Raw genomic sequence first — 21,348 nt, forward strand, 5'->3', positions numbered from 1 at the left:
AGGTTCTTAGTGCACCTAGCTGCCTTGTAGCTTCCCGCTGGAAGCTACCACGACTCTTCTCCTTTACAAATGGCCATCAATACAATATGGCACCAGATGGCTGTATTTCTAAAAACAAAAACATAATAAATTAATAAAAAGCAGATTTTAACACAAAATTTCACAAATTCTCCCAGCCCTGGTATGCCTTCAGTAAACCACTGTGCCCGTCACATCTTGTGCTATAATCCTCTTCACGATATAGATTCTCAATATCTCCAAACAACATCCACCTGCTCTAGATAGGGCTTTACCTCATTGCTCTCACTTTAATCACACAGGCCACCTTATATCCCATCCCTGGGCGAGCTAAACCTCTCCCCCACCCTGTTTATTTTTTTTACTTCCCCTGACCCACTCCCCGATAACTCACCCTTAAGCGGTTAGGCAGTTATTCAGTTCTGTATTTGTTATTCTGGGTATTTATTCAGGATGTTGAAAATCCCATGTGTTTCCGTGTCCATATTCCTTTATTATTGTGCAATATTATATATTTAATACATAACCACTGCGCTGGTGACCTACTTACTTATGTGTTAGTATTACGAAATTTTAAAACAAATACTTCAAACAAAAAAAAGGAAGAAAAGGAGTGATATAAAGCACAACCTATGGCAAATTTCAGAACCAATATCAAACACCATAATCCATGAGCCACCATATCGACCCCTCCTAATTAAGTAGATTTAAATTCTATAGCAAACGTAATGACCAATGTCCACAAAGGTCAGGAAAATTGTCAGTAGGGTCAAGTCTTATACCAACAATGCAAAAGGTCCTGACAGTAGAAAATAAAGATACACCCTGAGGATCCTGAGCCCACCCTGACACCACATAGCCTAACAATGGAATGGTCTCCATGTAATGTAAGGATGCTGATAGCAAGCTGACTTGCTCATGGACGTTCTGTGGTCACCATATACTTAACATGATTGCTCATGGATGTGATATTTCACAAAATATTACATTCTGAGACACAAATGAGGCTCCCACTCCCTCAAACCAGTGTTGCACCTCATTAGGTTCCTTGAAGTACATTGTCTTTCCATTTCGGGGGACATGAAGATGTGAGGGAAATATCATTGCATGGCTAGTATATCTCCTGCGTAGCAACTTTTTTTTGTGGTACCCATTATTTCTGCAAAATCACAGAAGGAAGATACTCTAAAGTTCTCATAACGGATATCATTGGTCGTTCTGTTGATTGCGCAATATAGCATCTCTGCCTATGTACTGAGTGTCGATATGGGGGAGACGTGGTATCAGCGCACGTTATATGCACTGATACCGCTTCTCCCCATGTATGACAGTGGTGGTGCATGCTACATATTGTCTCTGTTATGTAAAAAAAGTGCATGCCGATGTAGCAGGCAATGAATGAACAGTCAGCAGTGCTGACCGTTCCGACATCTTCAGCCGACAATTTCGACAGCTGCAGGTGTTGTTAGCCGGTGCACAGCACTGTCCCTGGCTGTCAACTTCCATGCAGCGCCGGTCACGCAAGAGGGAGAGTGCACTTCAGCAAAGCGGTGAATCAACACTCTCTCCCTCTTCGGTTAAAGTATATTTAATACATTGCACCGATGTATGGACCTGCCACGCTAATTGGGCAAAGCAGGTCCGTAGAAATAACGGACGAAAGGCACATTTTAATACATCACCCCCTCAGTTTGTAAAATGGCAGGTAGGAGCTGACTGGTTGGTACTTTATATCAGTCCACTTTATCTCTCTCTAACGCTTAGTACATATACCCCTTTCGCACCACCAATGCCGGATCCCACTCAGGAATTGGAAACGGGTCCTTCCCGGGTGGGATCCGGCATTGGCCGCTGCTGCTGGCTTCCCCGACTCGGCAATATGCCGGGTGGGTTGCCATAGCAGCGGGGGGGACGGAGACGGCAGCGGGGGCGGAGACGACGCTGGGAGATGAGATCATCTCTGCGCCGCCTCTCCCTGCTGTAGTAAACGGGTCCCGGGTCGCATCGACCCGGGAGCCCGTTTACGCTGCCATTGACCCGGTATTCAACCTGGGTATAACACTACTTTATTTCCGGGTGGAATTGCCGGGTCAGGCGACCAGAGATTTTGGCTATGCCCCTTTCACACCACACGCTGACCCGTGTCGGCCCGGCAATATGCCGGGTCGATACCGGGTTATTTGTGCGGTGTGAAAGGGGTATAAGTGACATGCTGGTGACTGCATGGACTGTAAGCATGAGAGAACTCTGTGGGCTCTCTCTATTATTATGGGGCTAGGTAAGTGATCCAGTCAGTGTCAGCTGTCTTTGCACAAGTTGTCCCAGGGACGCGCCTCCATTGTTCTCTGTAAGAGCCAATATTCTGATATTGTTCTTCTAAAGTGCTCCAAGGTTACTCATGTAAGTAGGTGAACTTGGAGTTTCCGGTCTGACGTGTTTTGCCATCTCTGCCAAATTTTCACAGACCTTCAGTCCCTGTTTTATTAAATTACTTCCAACCCTCATTTCATCTAGTTGAAAGGGCATAAGGGCAGATTCACTAAAGCTTTGAAAACAGACAAGTGGTGGTGCCGCCCAAAGCAACCAATAAGATTCTATCATTTCTCTAATGCACTCTAGAAAATGATAGACAGAACATGATTGGGTGTACGGGTAACACTATCACTTGTTTGTTTTAGAAGCTTCAGTAAACCCCACAGTGTCAATAAGTGATATCTGGCATTTGGCTATTATTATTATTATTACTACATTTTATTTATAAAGGTGCCACAAGTGTTTCGCAGCGTACAAAGGACAGTACAGGGAGACAAAACTTAGCATTGCAGTAAATAAATAACAAAAATAGAGCACAGGTAACAAAGAGCACCACAATTCTCAAAACATAATACAGCTAAGATATAAGTAGTGAGGAAGTAATCATCGTACTACTTGGGGCTGGTGGACATAGATGGAGATGAGCCTTGACCAGCAGGAGAAAAAGCGGGTAAAGATGGTCGCTGAGTAGGAGAGAGCTGCGAGTGAAATGTGTCGAGAAGAGGGCTTTGGCAACAAGAGGAACGAGGGCCCTGCTCTGAAGAGCTAACAATCTAGTGGGAAGGGGCGACAGACAGATGATATGAGGTGCAAGCAAGCGGGAGGTAGCCGGATGGCAGTATGTAAGCAAAGCCGAGATGGTCAAGGCATGAGGCAGGGGGATGGAGGAGCAGCCTCAGGACTAGGTTATGCATCGGGAGGGTATTCTTTGATGAATAGGTGGGTTTTTAGTGCCCATTTGAAGCTTTGCAAGGTCGGGGAGAGTCTAATGGAGCGGGGGAGAGAATTTCACTGAAGGGGTGCAGCACGGGCATAGTCTTGAACTCGAACATGGGAAGCAGTGACCAGGGCAGTGGAGAGGCGACGGTCATTGGCAGACAATAGGGGGCGGGAGAGAGTATAAAGGGAGAGGAGGTTGGAGATGTATGTAGCAGTGGAATTAGAGATGGCCTTGTATGTGAGGGTGAGGAGTTTGAAGAGGATTCTGTAGGGGAATGGGAGCCAGTGCAGATTTTGTCGAAGGGGAGTGGCAGATGTGGAGCGGCGGGAGAGGAAGATAAACCTAGCTGCGGATTTCAGGACAGATTGGAGGGTTGCAAGCGAGTCAAGTCGTGAGATGACCAATGAGTGGATGATGAGTTTAGTTGCACTCTGGGAGAGAAATGGCCTGATGCGGGCAATGTTGCGTAGCTGGAACTGACAGCATTGTGCCAGAGCTTGGATGTGGGGTGCAAAGGAGAGGGAGGAGTCAAGAGTGACGCCAAGCAGCGGAGTTGGGGAACGGGGGAGATGATGGTGTTGTCAACCGTGATAGAGATATTGGTAGGGGGTGTTGCTCTGGGTGGGGGTAGATGATGAGTTCAGTATTGTCCATGTTGAGCTTCAGAGAGCGCTCAGACATCCAGGAGGAGATTGCGGAGGAGGCAGCTGGAAGCCTGAGAGAGGACAGAGGGGGACAGATCAGGAGAGGAGAGGTAGAGTTGTGTGTCATCAGCATAGAGGTGGTATTGAAGGCCAAAGGAGTTAATGAGCGCACCCAGCAAAGAGGTGTACAGGGAGAACAGAAGGGGGCCTAGGACAGAACCCTGAGGGACACCAACAGGAAGGATGGAAGGGTGTGAGGTGGTGGCGGGGGCAGACACAGAGAAGGAGCGGTTAGTGAGGTAAGAGGAAAACCAGTCAAGAACAGTGCTAGAGAGGCCAATGTTTTGGAGTGTGCGGAGGAGGAAAGGATGATCCACGGTGTCAAAGGCAGCAGAGAGGTCCAGAAGGATGAGCAGAGAGAAGTGGCCCCTGGATTTGTCCGAAAGCAGGTCATTGGTGATTTTCACCAGGGAAGTCTCAGTGGAGTGGAGTGTGCGAAAGCCAGATTGTAGTGGATCGAGGATGGAGTTGTCACAGAGGTAGCTTGTGAGACGGCTGTAGACCAGTCGTTCAAGTAGTTTGGAGGCGAAAGGGAGAGTAGAGATGGGATGGTAGCTAGTGAGTGATGAAGGGTCGAGGTTGGTTTTTTTTGAGAATAGGTGAGACCAGAGCATGTTTGAATGGTAAGGGGAAGATGCCGGTAGGAGAGCGATAGGTTAAAGAGGTGAGCAAGGTGGGAGCAGGCAGTGGGGGAGAGGAAGCGGAGAAGACGGGAGGGAAGGGGGTCCAGGGGGCAGGTGGAGGGGGGATAAGATGAGGGAGTGGACTTCCTTGTCTGAAGTGGAACGGAAGGAGGACAGGGTGGGATAGATGGAGGGGATGGATGATGGGGGCAGGGGGGCAGCAGAGGGGTGACGGGAGGAGATGTCATGAGGGAGGAAGGGAGGATGGGAGTCCAGGAGGAGGGGGGCGAAGGAGAGTGTTGAAAGTTTCAAAGAGACAGCGTGGACTGGAGGACTGAGAAGAGATGAGTACTTGGAAAAAGGATAGCTTGGCGAGGGAAAGAGCAGAGCTGTAGGAAGAGAGAATAAACTTGATATGGAGGAAGTCCGCCAGAGAGTGAGATTTCCTCCAGGAGCATTCTGCAGTGTGTGAACATTTTGTAGGAAACGTGTTAGTTTGGTGTGCCAGGGTTGGGGTTTGGAGCAGCGGAGGGAGACAGAGGAGAGGGGGGCCACAGAGTCACCATTATGCATGACATTCTGGGTTTGCGAGTCATTCCCCAAGAGGATACTACTAATTCTGTACAGTGGCAAATGCAGGATTTCTAGACGGGGGTTTCAAACTGCTTGATGTTAGAGTGCATGTAGCCAGTCCATGAAGAGGGCATAATAAGCACTGGAGCAGCTATAACATGCACTATACAAAGTGCAATGTACTCTCTGTTATAATTCCGACATATACAGGGCCAGCGGTCACAGTAAGCTATGAGATATGGTAGTAGGGACATCCAGCCTGAACTGAATGCTTTATATCAGATGTGGCAGAGGAACCGAGAAACTGCCTTGGACATATATGTACACAGTACACTATTAATAATTAACCATATAGCAGAGCACTCCTAACAGTGCATGTTTTACAGATCTTCTTGTTGGTGCACACACGTGTATTAATTACTGGCTGACACATTTTAAAAGATCCACTGGTGGCGCTAATTATTTTATTTGTAATACTGAGGAGATCTTTAAAACATGCAGCTCTAGTAAAATTGTATTATATACAAATGCTATAGTGGTCATGGCGTGGGCTAGAGAGGGGGGTTTCCAGGCAACTGGAAGCCCCCTGCGATTGCCTATGCTGTATATATCAGGGGCTTCATGTAAAACATCTGACATCAGCCCTGTGAGTCTTGTGCTTTCTGGGACATGGTAGGGTGACAGGAGTTCCCCTCCAGTATTCCTGCACAGCTTGCAGAACTGCACATCAGATGTAACAGGATAAAATAAGCAATACACTAATGTAGGAGAAGGAACTCAGAGTTAGCATGGCCGTTCCCCCAGAGGTCATCACATAACCTCCTTTAAATAAATATATATATCATTTTCAACTAGTCAGCATTTGCTAAAATGGAATAAAATTGTCAGAGATACATTGATATGTCCTACAGCAGTGATAGGCAACCCGATACACTTCGAGGGCCACAGGGGGCGGCCCTCTGACCTTCAACAGGGCTGAACATTATTTTTAGTATCAGTAGTAAGTTACATAAATACAATCAATCACTGATAGAGACACCTATCTGTATTAACATATTAGCAGAACTTTCAAATAATATTTAAAATCTATAACAAACAAATCTGAATACAAAATAGGAATCAGCTGGGGGACCCAAGTGAGGACCTGTTGCCCATCACTGTTCTAGAGGATGAACGGCACTTGCTTAACTTTCCAAAGTGAAAACAGTTTACAAGTTGCTCACTGCGCGCTGCCAATATCATGGGTTATGTGTGCTACTCACACTGCTGATAACATAACTTTCTTTACTCACAGCAAGCACAACACTGTCAACTATGACAGACATCATCATGGCTAACCACAGTAAGCAAAAGCTGTGGTTGTAAAGCTATATGTCAGCATTTATCACCCATGTATTGCTGTCACTGGTATGACTAGGGACTTAGGGGGTAATCCAGACCTGATCGCTAGGCTGCATTCTCGTACAGTGGGCGATCAGGACTAAGCTGCGCAAGCACATCGCACGGGTACAAAGCGGATCGCCGCTCAGCGTTGGGTTTGTGCGAAGGATCCATTTGCACGGGCGTTCACAAGGAGATTGACAGGAAGAAAGAGTTTGTTGGTGTCAACTGACCGTTTTCTGGGACTGTCTGGAAAAACGCAGGCATGTTCAAGCGTTTGCAGGGAGGGTTCCTGGCGTCAATTCTGGTCCCGGACAGGCTGATGTGATCGCAGCGGCTGAGTAAGTACTGGGCTGCGCAGAGACTGCACAAGATCTGTTTGTACAGCTCTGCTACACATGCGTTCGCACACTTGCACAGCTAAAATACACTCCCCCTGTAGGCGGCGACTATCTGATCGCGGGATCCGGACTGAAAGTCGACAGTAACTAGGTCGACAATGTCTAGGTCGACCACTATTGGTCGACAGTAACTAGGTCGACAGGGTCTTTAGGTCGACATTTTCTAGGTCGACAGGTCAAAAGGTCGACATGAGTTTTGCACAATTTTTTTCTTTTTTTGAACCTTTTCATACTTAACGATCCACGTGGACTACGATTGGAACAGTAATCTGTGCCGAGCGAAGCGGTAGCGGAGCGAAGGCACCATGCCCGAAGCATGGCGAGCGAAGCGAGCCATGCGAGGGGACGCGGTGCACTAATTGGGGTTCCCGGTCACTCTACGAAGAAAACGACACCAAAATAACATTAAAAACTCATGTCGACCTTTTGACCTGTCGACCTAGAACATGTCGACCTAAAGACCCTGTCGACCTAGACACCCTGTCGACCTAGTTACTGTCGACCAATAGTGGTCGACCTAGACATTGTCGACCTAGTTACTGTCGACTTTCAACACCCCTGATCGCAGCAGTGCAAAAATCGCTTGCTAGTGATCAGGTCTGAATTAGGCCCTTAGACTTGAGGTTTTACAGGTTGAGTCTCCCATATCTAAAATGCTTGGAATCGGATGTATTTAGATTTTGGATCTTTCTGTATTTTTGAATATTTGCATACTATAATGAGATATCTTGGGGATGGGAGCCAAGTCTAAGCCCGTAATGCATTTATGTTTCATAGACACATAGGGGTATATTTACTGGAGTGCGGGTTTTTAGAAGTGAAGATGTTGCTCATAGCAACCAATCAGATTCTACTTATCATTTATCTAGCACCTTCGAGAAGATAATAGCAAGAATCTGATTGGTTGCTATAGGCAACATCTCCACATCTAAAAACCTGCACTTTACTAAACATACCCTTCAGACTGAAGGTAATTTTATACAATATTTTTAATCATTTTGTGCATGAATCAAAGCTATAAAATTAAAGGTGTCACAATGGGGTAGATGCATTAACCTGGAGAAGGAATAAAGAAGTGATAAAGCAGTAATAAGTGCAAGGTGATAACGCACCAGCCAATCATTACAGATTTGAAAAATGACAGTTAGGATCTGATTGGCTGGTGCGTTATCACCTTGTACTTATCACTGCTTTATCACTTCTTTATCCCTTCTCTAGGCTTAATACATATGCCCCTATCTAAGTCATGGTCACAAAACACTGGATTTTGGAATATTTTGAATATTGGATTTTGGAGACTAATGGGCCCTACACACTGGGCGATAATACTGAAAGATATGAACGATCTCGTTCATTAATGAACGAGATACCGTTCATATCTTTCAGCGTGGAGGCACCAGCGATGAACGATGCGCGGCCCCGCGCTCATTCATCGCTGGTGCATGCAGGCCAATATGGACGAGATCGTCCATATTGGCCTGCACTGCTATGGAGCCGGGTGAAGGGGGGAGTGAAGAAACTTCACTCCCCCCATCACTGCCCCCCCCCCCCGCGCCGCCGGGTCGCCCGTCGGCCGTATCCGCCGTCAGGCAGCTTGGCGGAAGGATCGCAAAGTGTGTAGGTCCCATAAGGGATCTATTTACTAAGCCTTCGATGGAGATAAAGTAGCCGGAGATAAAGTACCAGCCAATCAGCTCCTAACTGTCATTTTTAAACCCAGCCTGTTACATGGCAGTTAGGAGCTGATTGGAATGGTCTTTATCTACATCCAAGGCTTAGTACATTGGGGCAGATGTATTAACCTGGAGAAGGCATAAGGAAGTGATAAACCAGTGATATGTGCATTGTGCAGGGTGATAAAGGCACCAGCCAATCAACTCCAATATGTAAATTAACAGTTAGGCTCTGATTGGCTGCTGCCTTTATCACCTTGCACATATCACTGGTTTATCACTTCCTTATGCCTTCTCCAGGTTAATACATCTGCCCCAGTGGAACCCTAAACCTGTAATACTTTTAATATGCGTTTGCATTGGTGTTTTGCACACCTACAAACAACTGAACCCAAGTTACAATTAATAAATGTGAGACTAGTATTGTGTAACCCACTAGTATATATCATATGACTTAGGTACTCACCTAGTGTTGGAGCATGCTGTTGAGGAAGACTATGGGACCCTGAGAGAAACACAAATAAACACATTTCACATATATACATAGATTTTACATCTATATCTAACATTCTACAATACCAGCTGAGTGATATTCTCTGGGTACAGTATAAATACACTGTGTGCTGTATCCCGTCTAATGGGCCCTACACACTGGAAGAGAACACTAAACGATATGAACATTCTCGTTCAATAATGAACGAGAACTTGTTCATATCGTTCAGTGTGGAGGCACCAACGATGGCCCCATGCTCACTCATCGTTGGAGCCGGGTCGCTTATGCATGCAGGCCAATATGGACAATCTCGTCTATATTAGCATGCACGCATATGGAGCCGGGTGACGGGGGGAGTGAAGAAACTTCACTCCCCCCGTCACTTCTCTCCCCCCCGCCGCCGGGTCGCCCGCCGGCCGTATCGGCCTTCGGGCAGCTCGGCGGCGGGTCGACAAGTGTGTAAGGCCCATAAGCTGTTTAATGTTACGGACAGATTTTAAAGTAAACGCAAACTACAGCATCTGGCATCCACTACAGGTCAGTTTACTCACTGTAGGGTGATTCAGGGTTGGAAACAAAGCAAAAAACAAACAGAAAAAGACACAACTTTGCACTTTGGTAAAACCAAGCCGCTGCAGGTGGGGCAGAGGTAACATGTGCAGGGAGATGTAGATGTATGGAGGGGCATACGCTTGCTCAAACCTAAATTGCAGTGTAAAAATAAAGCTGTCCAGCATTTGTGGGCTGCATAAGAGCAGACAGTACACACCCTACAAGTAAAAATAATAAATGGATTTGCAACCCTTGCATTGCAACATGTTGTTCTAGGTGCAAAGTTAATTGCTTGTTAAACTTTATCTCCAGCTCAGAAAAGGCCCTGTATTGTTGTTTGGGGGGGGGGTTCGAATAGGTCAACACGTGCCACTGTCAAATGAGATGACGGTCATTAGAACATACAGTAAATCAAATAAAGGAGCCACAATAAAAAGCCTTTGGACACGTTGTACCTAACATCACCTTCTTAGGGAGGTATCAGGGGTTCCCTCCCCCCCTCCCCATATTTTCAGACATAGATCATCTCCCCTATACCGTCATGTAATACTTCTACTAATACTGTACAGTATCCCTCTCTGCTTTCCTCCTATGTAGCAAGTTGCCCTATATCCAGCCTGGCCATGGTGATGTATCTGTGCTACTCTGTATCCTGACCAGGAGAGCTGGTGGAATATAATTATCTATACTGACAGTATTGCCTGTCCTGTCTGCCCCACTTGCCTGGCACGCCACTTACTTGCCTCTTCTGTACAGCCCTAGGCAGGACTTGGCAGTATTTGCCTCTCGTCTTCCTGCTCCCAGTACAGGGATAATAAAGTGATGCTCACACCCTGAGTTTCAGGGTAACTCTCGGTCGGCTGGATCAGTGCCCCTGGGAGGCACTGGAGCTAATACTATTACCCCCTTATCACACTCAGGGGTATCTCGCCCTTCTAGTCTGTAGCTAGGGGTAGTTCATCGCTCTTCCTGGGATAGTGGCGTCCCCAGAGCCGGCCCTAACCAATATGATGCCCTAGGCAAGATTTTGGCTGGTGTCCCCTAGCACCACTGCTAGTTCCGCCTCTGACCCTACACCCTTTTCCCAGCACCATCACCCCTCACCCATAGCAGTCCTTATTTTGGTGTTCCTACACCCTATATTTTACATAGGAACAGTGAGCACATTTGGCGCACAACCAAAAAAGAGGCGTGTTTTTGCTGGCAAGGGGCATGGCCACACAATAGTATCCCCAGTTCAAATTACGCCACAGAGTACTGCAACTTTATTCACATTATATCATGCAATAGTGTCCCTTATTCATGGTACATCACAAAGTAGTACCACTTTACCTTATAAACGTTACTCCTCACAGTAGTGCCCCTTATTCACATTACACCACACCATATTGCTCTTTATTCACATTACACCACACCATATTGCTCTTTATTCACATTACACCACACAGTAGTGCCCTTTCTATACGTAACACCACACAGTAGAGCACCTTATACACATAATGTCACACATTAGTAATGCCTTTATACACATAATACCACACAGTAATGCCCCTAACACATGATACACATTATTAATGTCCTTATAAACATAATGCGCCATACACATTATGCCAAGCTTTATTATTGCCCTTATACACATAATGTCCCTTACACATGCCGTACATTATTAATGCCCTTATACACAGGACAAACATAGTGCCTCTTACACATATGCATTTATACACGACACGCATAATGCCCCTTACACATATGCCGAACACTGCTGCACAACCAACCCACCCACACACAGCACTCACACGGCTGCTAACACTGGGACCTCTGCTTTGATATAGATGTGTACTCATACATCTTGCCTCAATGCACCATGCAGCACGAGATGCCTGGCGTGAGTCAGCTGCCAGCTCTGCTAACGTCGAGCACCTTTTTTGATGAAAATGCATCTTATTTGCATTGCTATGTGCCTAGGGTGCACACTCAGCTTCTGCTGATTAAAATGATATGCAGCATGCCTATATTCTGTGTTGCGACTGTGGCTGTATCTGCATACGAAATGCTACAAACAGAATATAGGTATGTCTCATATAATTTTAATCAGCAGAAGCTGCTGGTGCCCCTAGGCATTTGCCTAGTTTGCCTTTGCCTAGGGCCAGCTCTGGGTGCCCCCTGCTCCTGCCTGGGTGCCTCTCAGTGTTCGTCCTATGAGCGATCTTCATGAAGCGGAGACCGTAGGGATGATTTACTGTATATGGATTATTTCTTCTGCAGGTTACAATATAAGCATTTCTCAGTTTTCCGTAAAGCCCCACTTACTGATCCTGTGGATATCCAATCTAATGATTACAGTGCTGCATAAAGAAAACAGCTGGATGGTAATGTGTGTATCACAGGAGAGGGGCGACCCAGCATATGTCCACATTTTAAGGCCTTGAAAAATGCCTGATTTTCTGGTAAGGGATGCCTGTTTCTAATCACAAGGATATGATAAAAATGGACCTTTTTGCTACTTAAAAGTAAAAAAAGAAAAATCCCTTCCGATGTGACGGAACGCTCCTGTCGGCACCACTACCCTTAAGCACAGTCAGAAATGAACAGATGTTCTGCATTATGATTTAAAGTGGGAAGTGGAGTCATACTTCCTAATATACCTCGGTGCAATAAAAAGGGCCATCTACCGCCACATTTAACGGCAGAGAATAAATACAGTAACATGGCTGTCCTTATAGCAAGATGGACAATAAAAAGTGAAAGTGGGAATAAATTACAGGCTGCCCAGAGAATAACATGCACTTGCTGTAGTTCAATATTAATAGCATAATTAAGCAGATATAAAATTACAGATCCAGACATGGGAACTTGTCTCTACAGCTATTGTGGAACTACAATTCCCAGTATGCCCTGGTAGCATTTGTACCTCTGGAGAGCCACGAGATGGCATTCTAGTGTAGATAGATATACATATATATACATTAATGTATATATATATATATATATATATATATATACTGTGTCCTATAAATACAAAATGTAAAGTGATGTGTATATAGACAGTATGCATGCTACAGTATACACTACCTACCTGTCCTGCCTGGCTCTCTCATACTGCCGGCTGCACAGATCCCAGGTGTAAACTCACAGGAACAGTCAGTATATGTTGGTATTAGTGTACACAACCCCAGAGGGCGGCTGTCATCTCAGTGCAGCGATCACTAAACTCCGCCGATCAAAGTTGTTGGATTGGCCGTCCCTGCAGCAGCAGCAGCAGCAGCAGCCCTGGAATTCCCCGGCTCTATGGGCAGCTCGCTGATAGGATGGATGAACTCGGTGACATCATTGACAGACGGGTAGGCGGGGCCAGGAAATCCCCCACAGCGTTCTGGAGACCACGTGACTTCCCGTCCTCTACACCACGTGGGTCACAAGGAGGAGGAAAATAAATAAATAAAAATAAACATAACTTTGAGAAGAGATTTTTTTTTTTACCGTATAATGGAAGAGTAACGGCCGTCCTAAAAGGAATTACAGCTCCGGTTCTAGAGCGCAGCTGGCTGTGTTCTATATAAGCTCTATGGTCATACCTATGAGATACACACTGAAGTTTTTACAGAACAGAGAGCATCTGATAAGTGTTCACGTGGGAAATAATAAAAATTAGTACATGATGACAGGTGCAGTGAGCCCAGGGCACTAATCATAGCTGGGAACAAATTAGTACTAAAATGACTTAGAAAATGGCTAGTGTGGAATGAGCCTTATGGCAGTTTGTACTTTGTAGCATAATATGGATAGACATGCATATAAGATGTTATGCAGGTTTGTGTGTTTCTGACAAAACCACAAGCAGACAGGACTGAGAGGAGGGGAGATCTAGCATAGGCTGTGTACACAATCTGGCCATGCCCACAGAATTACAAACAGATGTAGACGGTCACACAGACGCATATGCAGTGCACCAGCAGCAACTGCTCTCACCTATTTCTGCATTCACGTCTCCTGAGGTGGCTGTATCACATCTGAATCGGACTCTAGAAATACATACCTCCCAACATGACCCTCTACAGGAGGGACAGAATGCTCTGCTCCTGGACTTCCCTCTAAATGTATGATTGCCATCACCTGTGCTGATACCGCTTTCTTATCCATTAACCTTTTCAAAACAGCTGCCGGCAATCATAAGAGGGAAATCCAGGAGCAGAGCATTCTGTCCCTCTAGGAGAGGGTCATGTTGGGAGGTATAGAAATAGCCCTTGATGAAGCGTCTCCAGCTACCCATCACACTCCACGTGGGCCTAGATGCCAACTGTGGCATCTCTAACAAGACACCCACAAAAACTCTCACGTATAAGTTGACTGTCAGTGGCGTAAATATCGTACTCCAAGTGCTTTCCTCACGTATAAGACTATCCATCACTCCTACCGTAATGCCCTGGACACTACCAAACAAACATATTTCCAAACTCTCATCTGTGCTCAAGCCTCTAACCCTAAGCGGCTTTTTAATACATTTAAATCAACCCTCCCTCAGCCAACCCGCCAGCCACTATCAAGATCTTGTTTTCTACATCAAGGACTTGATAAGATCCAAGATGAAATGGTATGCTGTTCCTCAGCCAGTGATCTGCTCAATTCCTTACTTGAACCCTCTGACACATTCTCTTCATTTGATCCCACAAATGAAGATGAAGTATCAATGCTCTTCTCATCCTCCTACTCTACTACCTCTCCTCTTGATCCTTTACCCTCATAAATAAGTAAAGCTCAGTCTCCTGTGCTCATCCCAACTTTAACTAACATCTGTAATATCTTTTTACTGTTATATTTCTTAACTGTTCAAGCATGCAGTGATTACTCCCATTCTGAAAAAAACAACTACATTCTGACCCTAACTTTAACTCCCGTCCCATCTCTCAGCTCCCCACATTCAATCTGTCTCAAAATCATGCATCTAAAACACATATCCAAAATACAACCATATTTTACAAAAGACACTGCAAAAACTCTAATCCATGCTCTCATTATTTTCCATATTGATTATTGCAATAGTCTTCTTACTGGTCTTACCAAACAGAGACTTACCGCTACAGTTCATTCTGAATGCAGTTGCATGGATAATGGCCCTCATTCCGAGTTGTTCGCTCGGTATTTTTCATCGCATCGCAGTGAAAATCCGCTTAGTACGCATGCGCAATGTTCGCACTGCGACTGCGCCAAGTAACTTTACTATGAAGAAAGTAATTTTACTCACGGCTTTTTCATCGCTCCGGCGATCGTAATGTGATTGACAGGAAATGGGTGTTACTGGGCGGAAACACGGCGTTTCAGGGGCGTGTGGCTGAAAACGCTACCGTTTCCGGAAAAAACGCAGGAGTGGCCGGGGAAACGGTGGGAGTGCCTGGGCGAACGCTGGGTGTGTTTGTGACGTCAACCAGGAACGACAAGCACTGAAATGATCGCACAGGCAGAGTAAGTCTGAAGCTACTCTGAAACTGCTAAGTAGTTAGTAATCGCAATATTGCGAATACATCGGTCGCAATTTTAAGAAGCTAAGATTCACTCCCAGTAGGCGGCGGCTTAGCGTGTGTAACTCTGCTAAATTCGCCTTGCGACCGATCAACTCGGAATGAGGGCCTATCTTCCTTGCTAGATGTGCAACTTCTGTGGATCCACTCTGTCAGTTTATGTATTGGTTACATGTATTCTACCGTATTCAATATAAAATACTTTTACTCACACAAGACCATTAACCAAACTACACCAATGTACATATCTTATCTCAAATATCTCCCAACCTGACCTTTTTTCACTCTTCACAAGATCTACGTCTCTCATCCACACTCATTATTCACTCCCGTTCACAATAACAGGACTTTCTTCAGGCTGCTCCCACTCTGTGGAATGCCCTCTTACGCACAATAAGACTCCTCTATCCCCCAAAAGTCAAGTATTCCCTGAAAACGCAAATCTTAAGACAAGCTTATCAGATTCCAGAACCACCCACATAACCTTCATAAACTTTCCTATCCAATTACATCCCCACTGTAGAGTCTACACATATCCTCACATTTTCTCTCTCTTCACTTTCCCATCCTCCTGACCAAAAGTCTGTGTAACCATATCATACAGCCCACCAAGAACCTTTGCAATCTGGTGGACCATTATGCAATAGGTAACACCTGTCCTTGTGTATCAATGCCTATTTCCCTATAGATTGTAAGCTTGAGAGCGGAGCATTCCTACCCCTATGTCTGTCTATTGGCCCTCATTCCGAGTTGTTCGCTCGTAAGATTTTTTCGCAACGGAGCGATTAGTCGCAAACTGCGTATGCGCAACGTTCGCAGTGCGCCTGCACCAAGTAAATTTGCAAAAGAGTTTGGTATTTTACTCACGGCCTAACAAAGAAATGTCATCGTTCTGGTAATCGGAGTGTGATTGACAGGAAGTGGGTGTTTCTGGGCGGAAAATGGCCGTTTTATGGGTGTGTGCGAAAAAATAAGATTTTACTTACCGATAAATCTATTTCTCGTAGTCCGTAGTGGATGCTGGGACTCCGTCAGGACCATGGGGATTAGCGGCTCCGCAGGAGACAGGGCACAAAAATAAAAGCTTTAGGACTAGGTGGTGTGCACTGGCTCCTCCCCCTATGACCCCCCTCCAAGCCTCAGTTAGGATACTGTGCCCGGACGAGCGTACACAATAAGGAAGGATTTTGAATCCCGGGTAAGACTCATACCAGCCACACCAATCACACCGTACAACCTGTGATCTGAACCCAGTTAACAGTATGACAAACGTAGGAGCCTCTGAACAGACGTCTCACAACAATAACAACCCAATTTTTTTGTAACAATAACTATGTACAAGTATTGCAGACAATCCGCACTTGGGATGGGCGCCCAGCATCCACTACGGACTATGAGAAATAGATTTATCGGTAAGTAAAATCTTATTTTCTCTGACGTCCTAGTGGATGCTGGGACTCCGTCAGGACCATGGGGATTATACCAAAACTCCCAAACGGGCGGGAGAGTGCGGATGACTCTGCAGCACCGAATGAGAGAACTCCAGGTCCTCTTTAGCCAGGGTATCAAATTTGTAGAATTTTACAAACGTGTTCTCCCCCGACCACGTAGCTGCTCGGCAGAGTTGTAATGCCGAGACCCCTCGGGCAGCCGCCCAAGATGAGCCCACCTTCCTTGTGGAATGGGCCTTGATAGATTTAGGCTGTGGCAGGCCTGCCACAGAATGTGCAAGTTGAATTGTGCTACAAATCCAACGAGCAATCGTCTGCTTAGAAGCAGGAGCACCCAGCTTGTTGGGTGCATACAGTATAAACAGCGAGTCAGATTTTCTGACTCCAGCCGTCCTTGAAATATATATTTTCAATGCCCTGACAACGTCCAGCAACTTGGAATCCTCCAAATCGCTAGTAGCCGCAGGCACCACAATAGGCTGGTTCAGGTGAAACGCTGAAACCACCTTAGGCAGAAACTGAGGACGCGTCCGCAGTTCTGCCCTGTCCGAATGGAAAATCAGATATGGGCTTTTATACGATAAAGCCGCCAATTCTGACACTCTCCTGGCTGAAGCCAGGGCCAGTAGCATGGTTACTTTCCATGTAAGATATTTCAAATCCACCGATTTGAGTGGCTCAAACCAATGGGATTTGAGAAAATCCAAAACTACATTAAGATCCCACGGAGCCACTGGGGGCACAACCGGGGGCTGTATATGTAGTACTCCTTTTACAAAAGTCTGGACTTCAGGAACTGAAGCCAATTCTTTCTGGAAGAAAATCGACAGGGCCGAAATTTGAACCTTAATGGACCCTAATTTGAGGCCCATAGACAATCCTGTTTGCAGGAAATGTAGGAATCGACCCAGTTGAAATTCCTCCGTCGGGGCCTTCCTGGCCTCACACCACGCAACATATTTTCTCCAAATGCGGTGATAATGTTGTGCAGTCACCTCCTACCTGGCTTTTACCAGGGTAGGGATGACCTCTTCCGGAATGCCTTTTTCCCTTAGAATTCGGCGTTCAACCGCCATGCCGTCAAACGCAGCCGCGGTAAGTCTTGGAATAGACACGGTCCCTGCTGAAGCAGGTCCCGTCTTAGAGGTAGAGGCCACGGATCTTCCGTGAGCATCTCCTGAAGTTCCGGGTACCAAGTTCTTCTTGGCCAATCCGGAGCCACGAGTATCGTTCTTACTCCCCTTTGCCGTATAATTCTCATTACTTTTGGTATGAGAGGCAGAGGAGGAAACACATACACTGACTGGAACACCCACGGTGTTACCAGAGCGTCCACAGCTATTGCCTGAGGGTCTCTTGACCTGGCGCAATACCTGTCCAGTTTTTTGTTGAGGCGGGACGCCATCATATCCACCTTTGGTTTTTCCCAACGGTTCACAATCATGTGGAAGACTTCTGGATGAAGTCCCCACTCTCCCGGGTGTAGATCGTGTCTGCTGAGGAAGTCCGCTTCCCAGTTGTCCACTCCCGGAATGAACACTGCTGACAGTGCTATCACATGATCTTCCGCCCAGCGAAGAATCCTTGCAGCTTCTGCCATTGCCCTCCTGCTTCTTGTGCCGCCCTGTCTGTTTACGTGGGCGACTGCCGTGATGTTGTCCGACTGGATCAACACCGGCTGACCCTGAAGCAGGGGTTTTGCCAGGCTTAGAGCATTGTAAATCGCTCTTAGCTCCAGTATATTTATGTGAAGAGACATCTCCAGGCTTGACCACACTCCCTGGAAGTTTCTTCCCTGTGTGACCGCTCCCCAGCCTCTCAGACTGGCATCCGTGGTCACCAGGACCCAGTCCTGTATGCCGAATCTGCGGCCCTCTAACAGATGAGCACTCTGCAACCACCACAGAAGAGACACCCTTGTCCGTGGAGACAAAGTTATCCGCTGATGCATCTGCAGATGCGATCCGGACCATTTGTCCAGCAGATCCCACTGAAAAGTTTGTGCGTGGAATCTGCCGAATGGAATCGCTTCGTAAGAAGCCACCATTTTTCCCAGGACTCTTGTGCATTGATGCACAGACACTTTTCCTGGTTTTAGGAGGTTCCTGACAAGTTCGGATAACTCCCTGGCTTTCTCCTCCGGAAGAAACACCTTTTTCTGAACCGTGTCCAGAATCATTCCCAGGAACAGCAGACGTGTCGTCGGGGTCAATTGAGATTTTGGAAAATTCAGAATCCACCCGTGCTGTTGCAGCACTACTTGGGTTAGTGCTACTACGTCCTCCAGCTGTTCTCTGGACCTTGCCCTTATCAGGAGATCGTCCAAGTAAGGGATAATTAATACGCCTTTTCTTCGCAGAAGAAACATAATTTCGGCCATTACCTTGGTAAAGACCCGAGGTGCCGTGGACAATCCAAACGGCAGCGTCTGAAACTGATAATGACAGTTTTGCACCACGAACCTGAGGTACCCTTGATGTGAAGGGCAAATTGGGACATGCAGGTAAGCATCCTTGATGTCCAGAGACACCATAAAGTCCCCTTCTTCCAGATTCGCTATCACTGCTCTGAGTGACTCCATCTTGAACTTGAATTTTTGTATGTACAGGTTCAAAGATTTCAGATTTAGAATAGGTCTTACCGAGCCGTCCGGCTTCGGTACCACAAATAGTGTGGAATAATACCCCTTTCCCTGTTGTAGGAGGGGTACCTTGACTATCACCTGCTGAGAATACAGCTTGTGAATGGCTTCCAATACCGTCGCCCTGTCTGAGGGAGACGTTGGCAGAGCAGACTTTAGGAACCGGCGAGGGGGAGACTTCTCGAATTCCAACCTGTAACCCTGAGATACTACCTGCAGGATCCAGGGGTCCACCTGTGAGTGAGCCCACTGTGCGCTGAAATTCTTGAGTCGACCCCCCACCGCCCCTGAGTCCGCTTGTAAAGCCCCAACGTCATGCTGAGGGCTTTGCAGAAGCCGGGGAGGGCTTCTGCTCCTGGGAGGGAGCTGCTTGGTGCACTCTCTTACCCTTTCCTTTGCCTCGGGGCAGATATGACTGTCCTTTTGCCCGCTTGTTCTTATAGGAACGAAAGGACTGCGGCTGAAAAGACGGTGTCTTTTTCTGTTGGGAGGGGACCTGAGGTAAAAAGGTGGATTTCCCGGCTGTTGCCGTGGCCACCAAATCCGATAGACCGACCCCAAATAATTCCTCCCCTTTATACGGCAATACTTCCATATGCCGTTTGGAATCCGCATCACCTGACCACTGTCGCGTCCATAAACTTCTTCTGGCAGATATGGACATCGCACTTACTCTCGATGCCAGAGTGCAAATATCCCTCTGAGCATCTCGCATATAAAGAAAAGCATCCTTTAATTGCTCTATAGTCAATAAAATACTGTCCCTATCCAGGGTATCAATATTTTCAGTCAGGGAATCCGACCAAACCACCCCAGCACTGCACATCCATGCTGAGGCGATGGCTGGTCGCAGTATAACACCAGTATGAGTGTATATACTTTTCAGGGTAGTTTCCAGCCTCCTATCAGCTGGATCCTTGAGGGCGGCCGTTTCAGGAGACGGTAACGCCACTTGTTTTGATAAGCGTGTGAGTGCCTTATCCACCCTAGGGGGTGTTTCCCAGCGCGCCCTAACCTCTGGCGGGAAAGGATATAATGCCAATAACTTCTTTGAAATTAGCAGTTTTCTATCGGGGTTAACCCACGCTTCATCACACACTTCATTCAATTCCTCTGATTCAGGAAAAACTACAGGTAGTTTTTTCAGACCCCACATAATACCCCTTTTTGTGGTACTTGCAGTATCAGAGATATGCAAAGCCTCCTTCATTGCCGTGATCATATAACGTGTGGCCCTACTGGAAAATACGTTTGTTTCTTCACCGTCGACACTAGATTCGGTGTCCGTGTCTGGGTCTGTGTCGACCGACTGAGGTAAAGGGCGTTTTACAGCCCCTGACGGTGTCTGAGACGCCTGGACAGGTACTAACTGGTTTGCCGGCCGTCTCATGTCGTCAACTGATTTTTGTAACGTGCTGACATTATCACGTAATTCCATAAACAAAGCCATCCATTCCGGTGTCGACTCCCTAGGGGGTGACATCACCATTACCGGCAATTGCTCCGCCTCCACACCAACATCGTCCTCATACATGTCGACACACACGTACCGACACACAGCAGACACACAGAGAATGCTCTTATCGAAGACAGGACCCCACTAGCCCTTTGGGAAGACAGAGGGAGAGTTTGCCAGCACACACCCAAGCGCTATAAATATATAGGAACAACCCTACAGAAGTGTTGTTTCCTTTATAGCAGCTTAATAGATTAATATCGCCAAAAAAGTGCCCCCCCTCTCTGTTTTTTTACCCTGTTTCTGTAGTGCAGTGCAGGGGAGAGTCCTGGGAGCCTTCCTCGCAGCGGAGCTGTGCAGGAAAATGGCGCTGTGTGCTGAGGAGATAGGCCCCGCCCCCTATTTCGGCGGGCTCTTCTCCCGGTGTTTGTGAGACCTGGCAGGGGTTAAATACATCCATATAGCCCCAGGGGCTATATGTGATGTATTTTTAGCCAGAACAAGGTATTATCATTGCTGCCCAGGGCGCCCCCCCACAGCGCCCTGCACCCTCAGTGACCGCTGGTGTGAAGTGTGCTGACAACAATGGCGCACAGCTGCAGTGCTGTGCGCTA

The 21,348-nt window shown here is 46.7% G+C and overlaps 1 protein-coding gene across 2 annotated transcripts in view; it reads right to left on the bottom strand.

The window, feature by feature from the left end:
• Positions 1–13,762, bottom strand: part of RELB (RELB proto-oncogene, NF-kB subunit) — a 116,340-nt gene extending 102,578 nt beyond the window's left edge. The window contains exons 1-3 of one of the 2 annotated variants that reach the window (XM_063937597.1): positions 13,640–13,762; positions 12,747–13,069; positions 9,092–9,130 (exon numbers count right to left, since the gene is read on the bottom strand). In XM_063937597.1, coding sequence (XP_063793667.1) covers positions 9,092–9,130; positions 12,747–12,768 — 61 coding nt within the window. In that variant the 5' untranslated portion in view covers positions 12,769–13,069; positions 13,640–13,762. The remainder of the gene's footprint in view (positions 1–9,091; positions 9,131–12,746; positions 13,070–13,639) is intronic. The other variant, XM_063937596.1, reaches the window with a different exon arrangement.
• Between the last annotated feature and the right edge of the window lie 7,586 nt (positions 13,763–21,348).

Source organism: Pseudophryne corroboree, chromosome 8 (assembly GCF_028390025.1).
Source record: "Pseudophryne corroboree isolate aPseCor3 chromosome 8, aPseCor3.hap2, whole genome shotgun sequence".
Taxonomy (NCBI): domain Eukaryota; kingdom Metazoa; phylum Chordata; class Amphibia; order Anura; family Myobatrachidae; genus Pseudophryne; species Pseudophryne corroboree.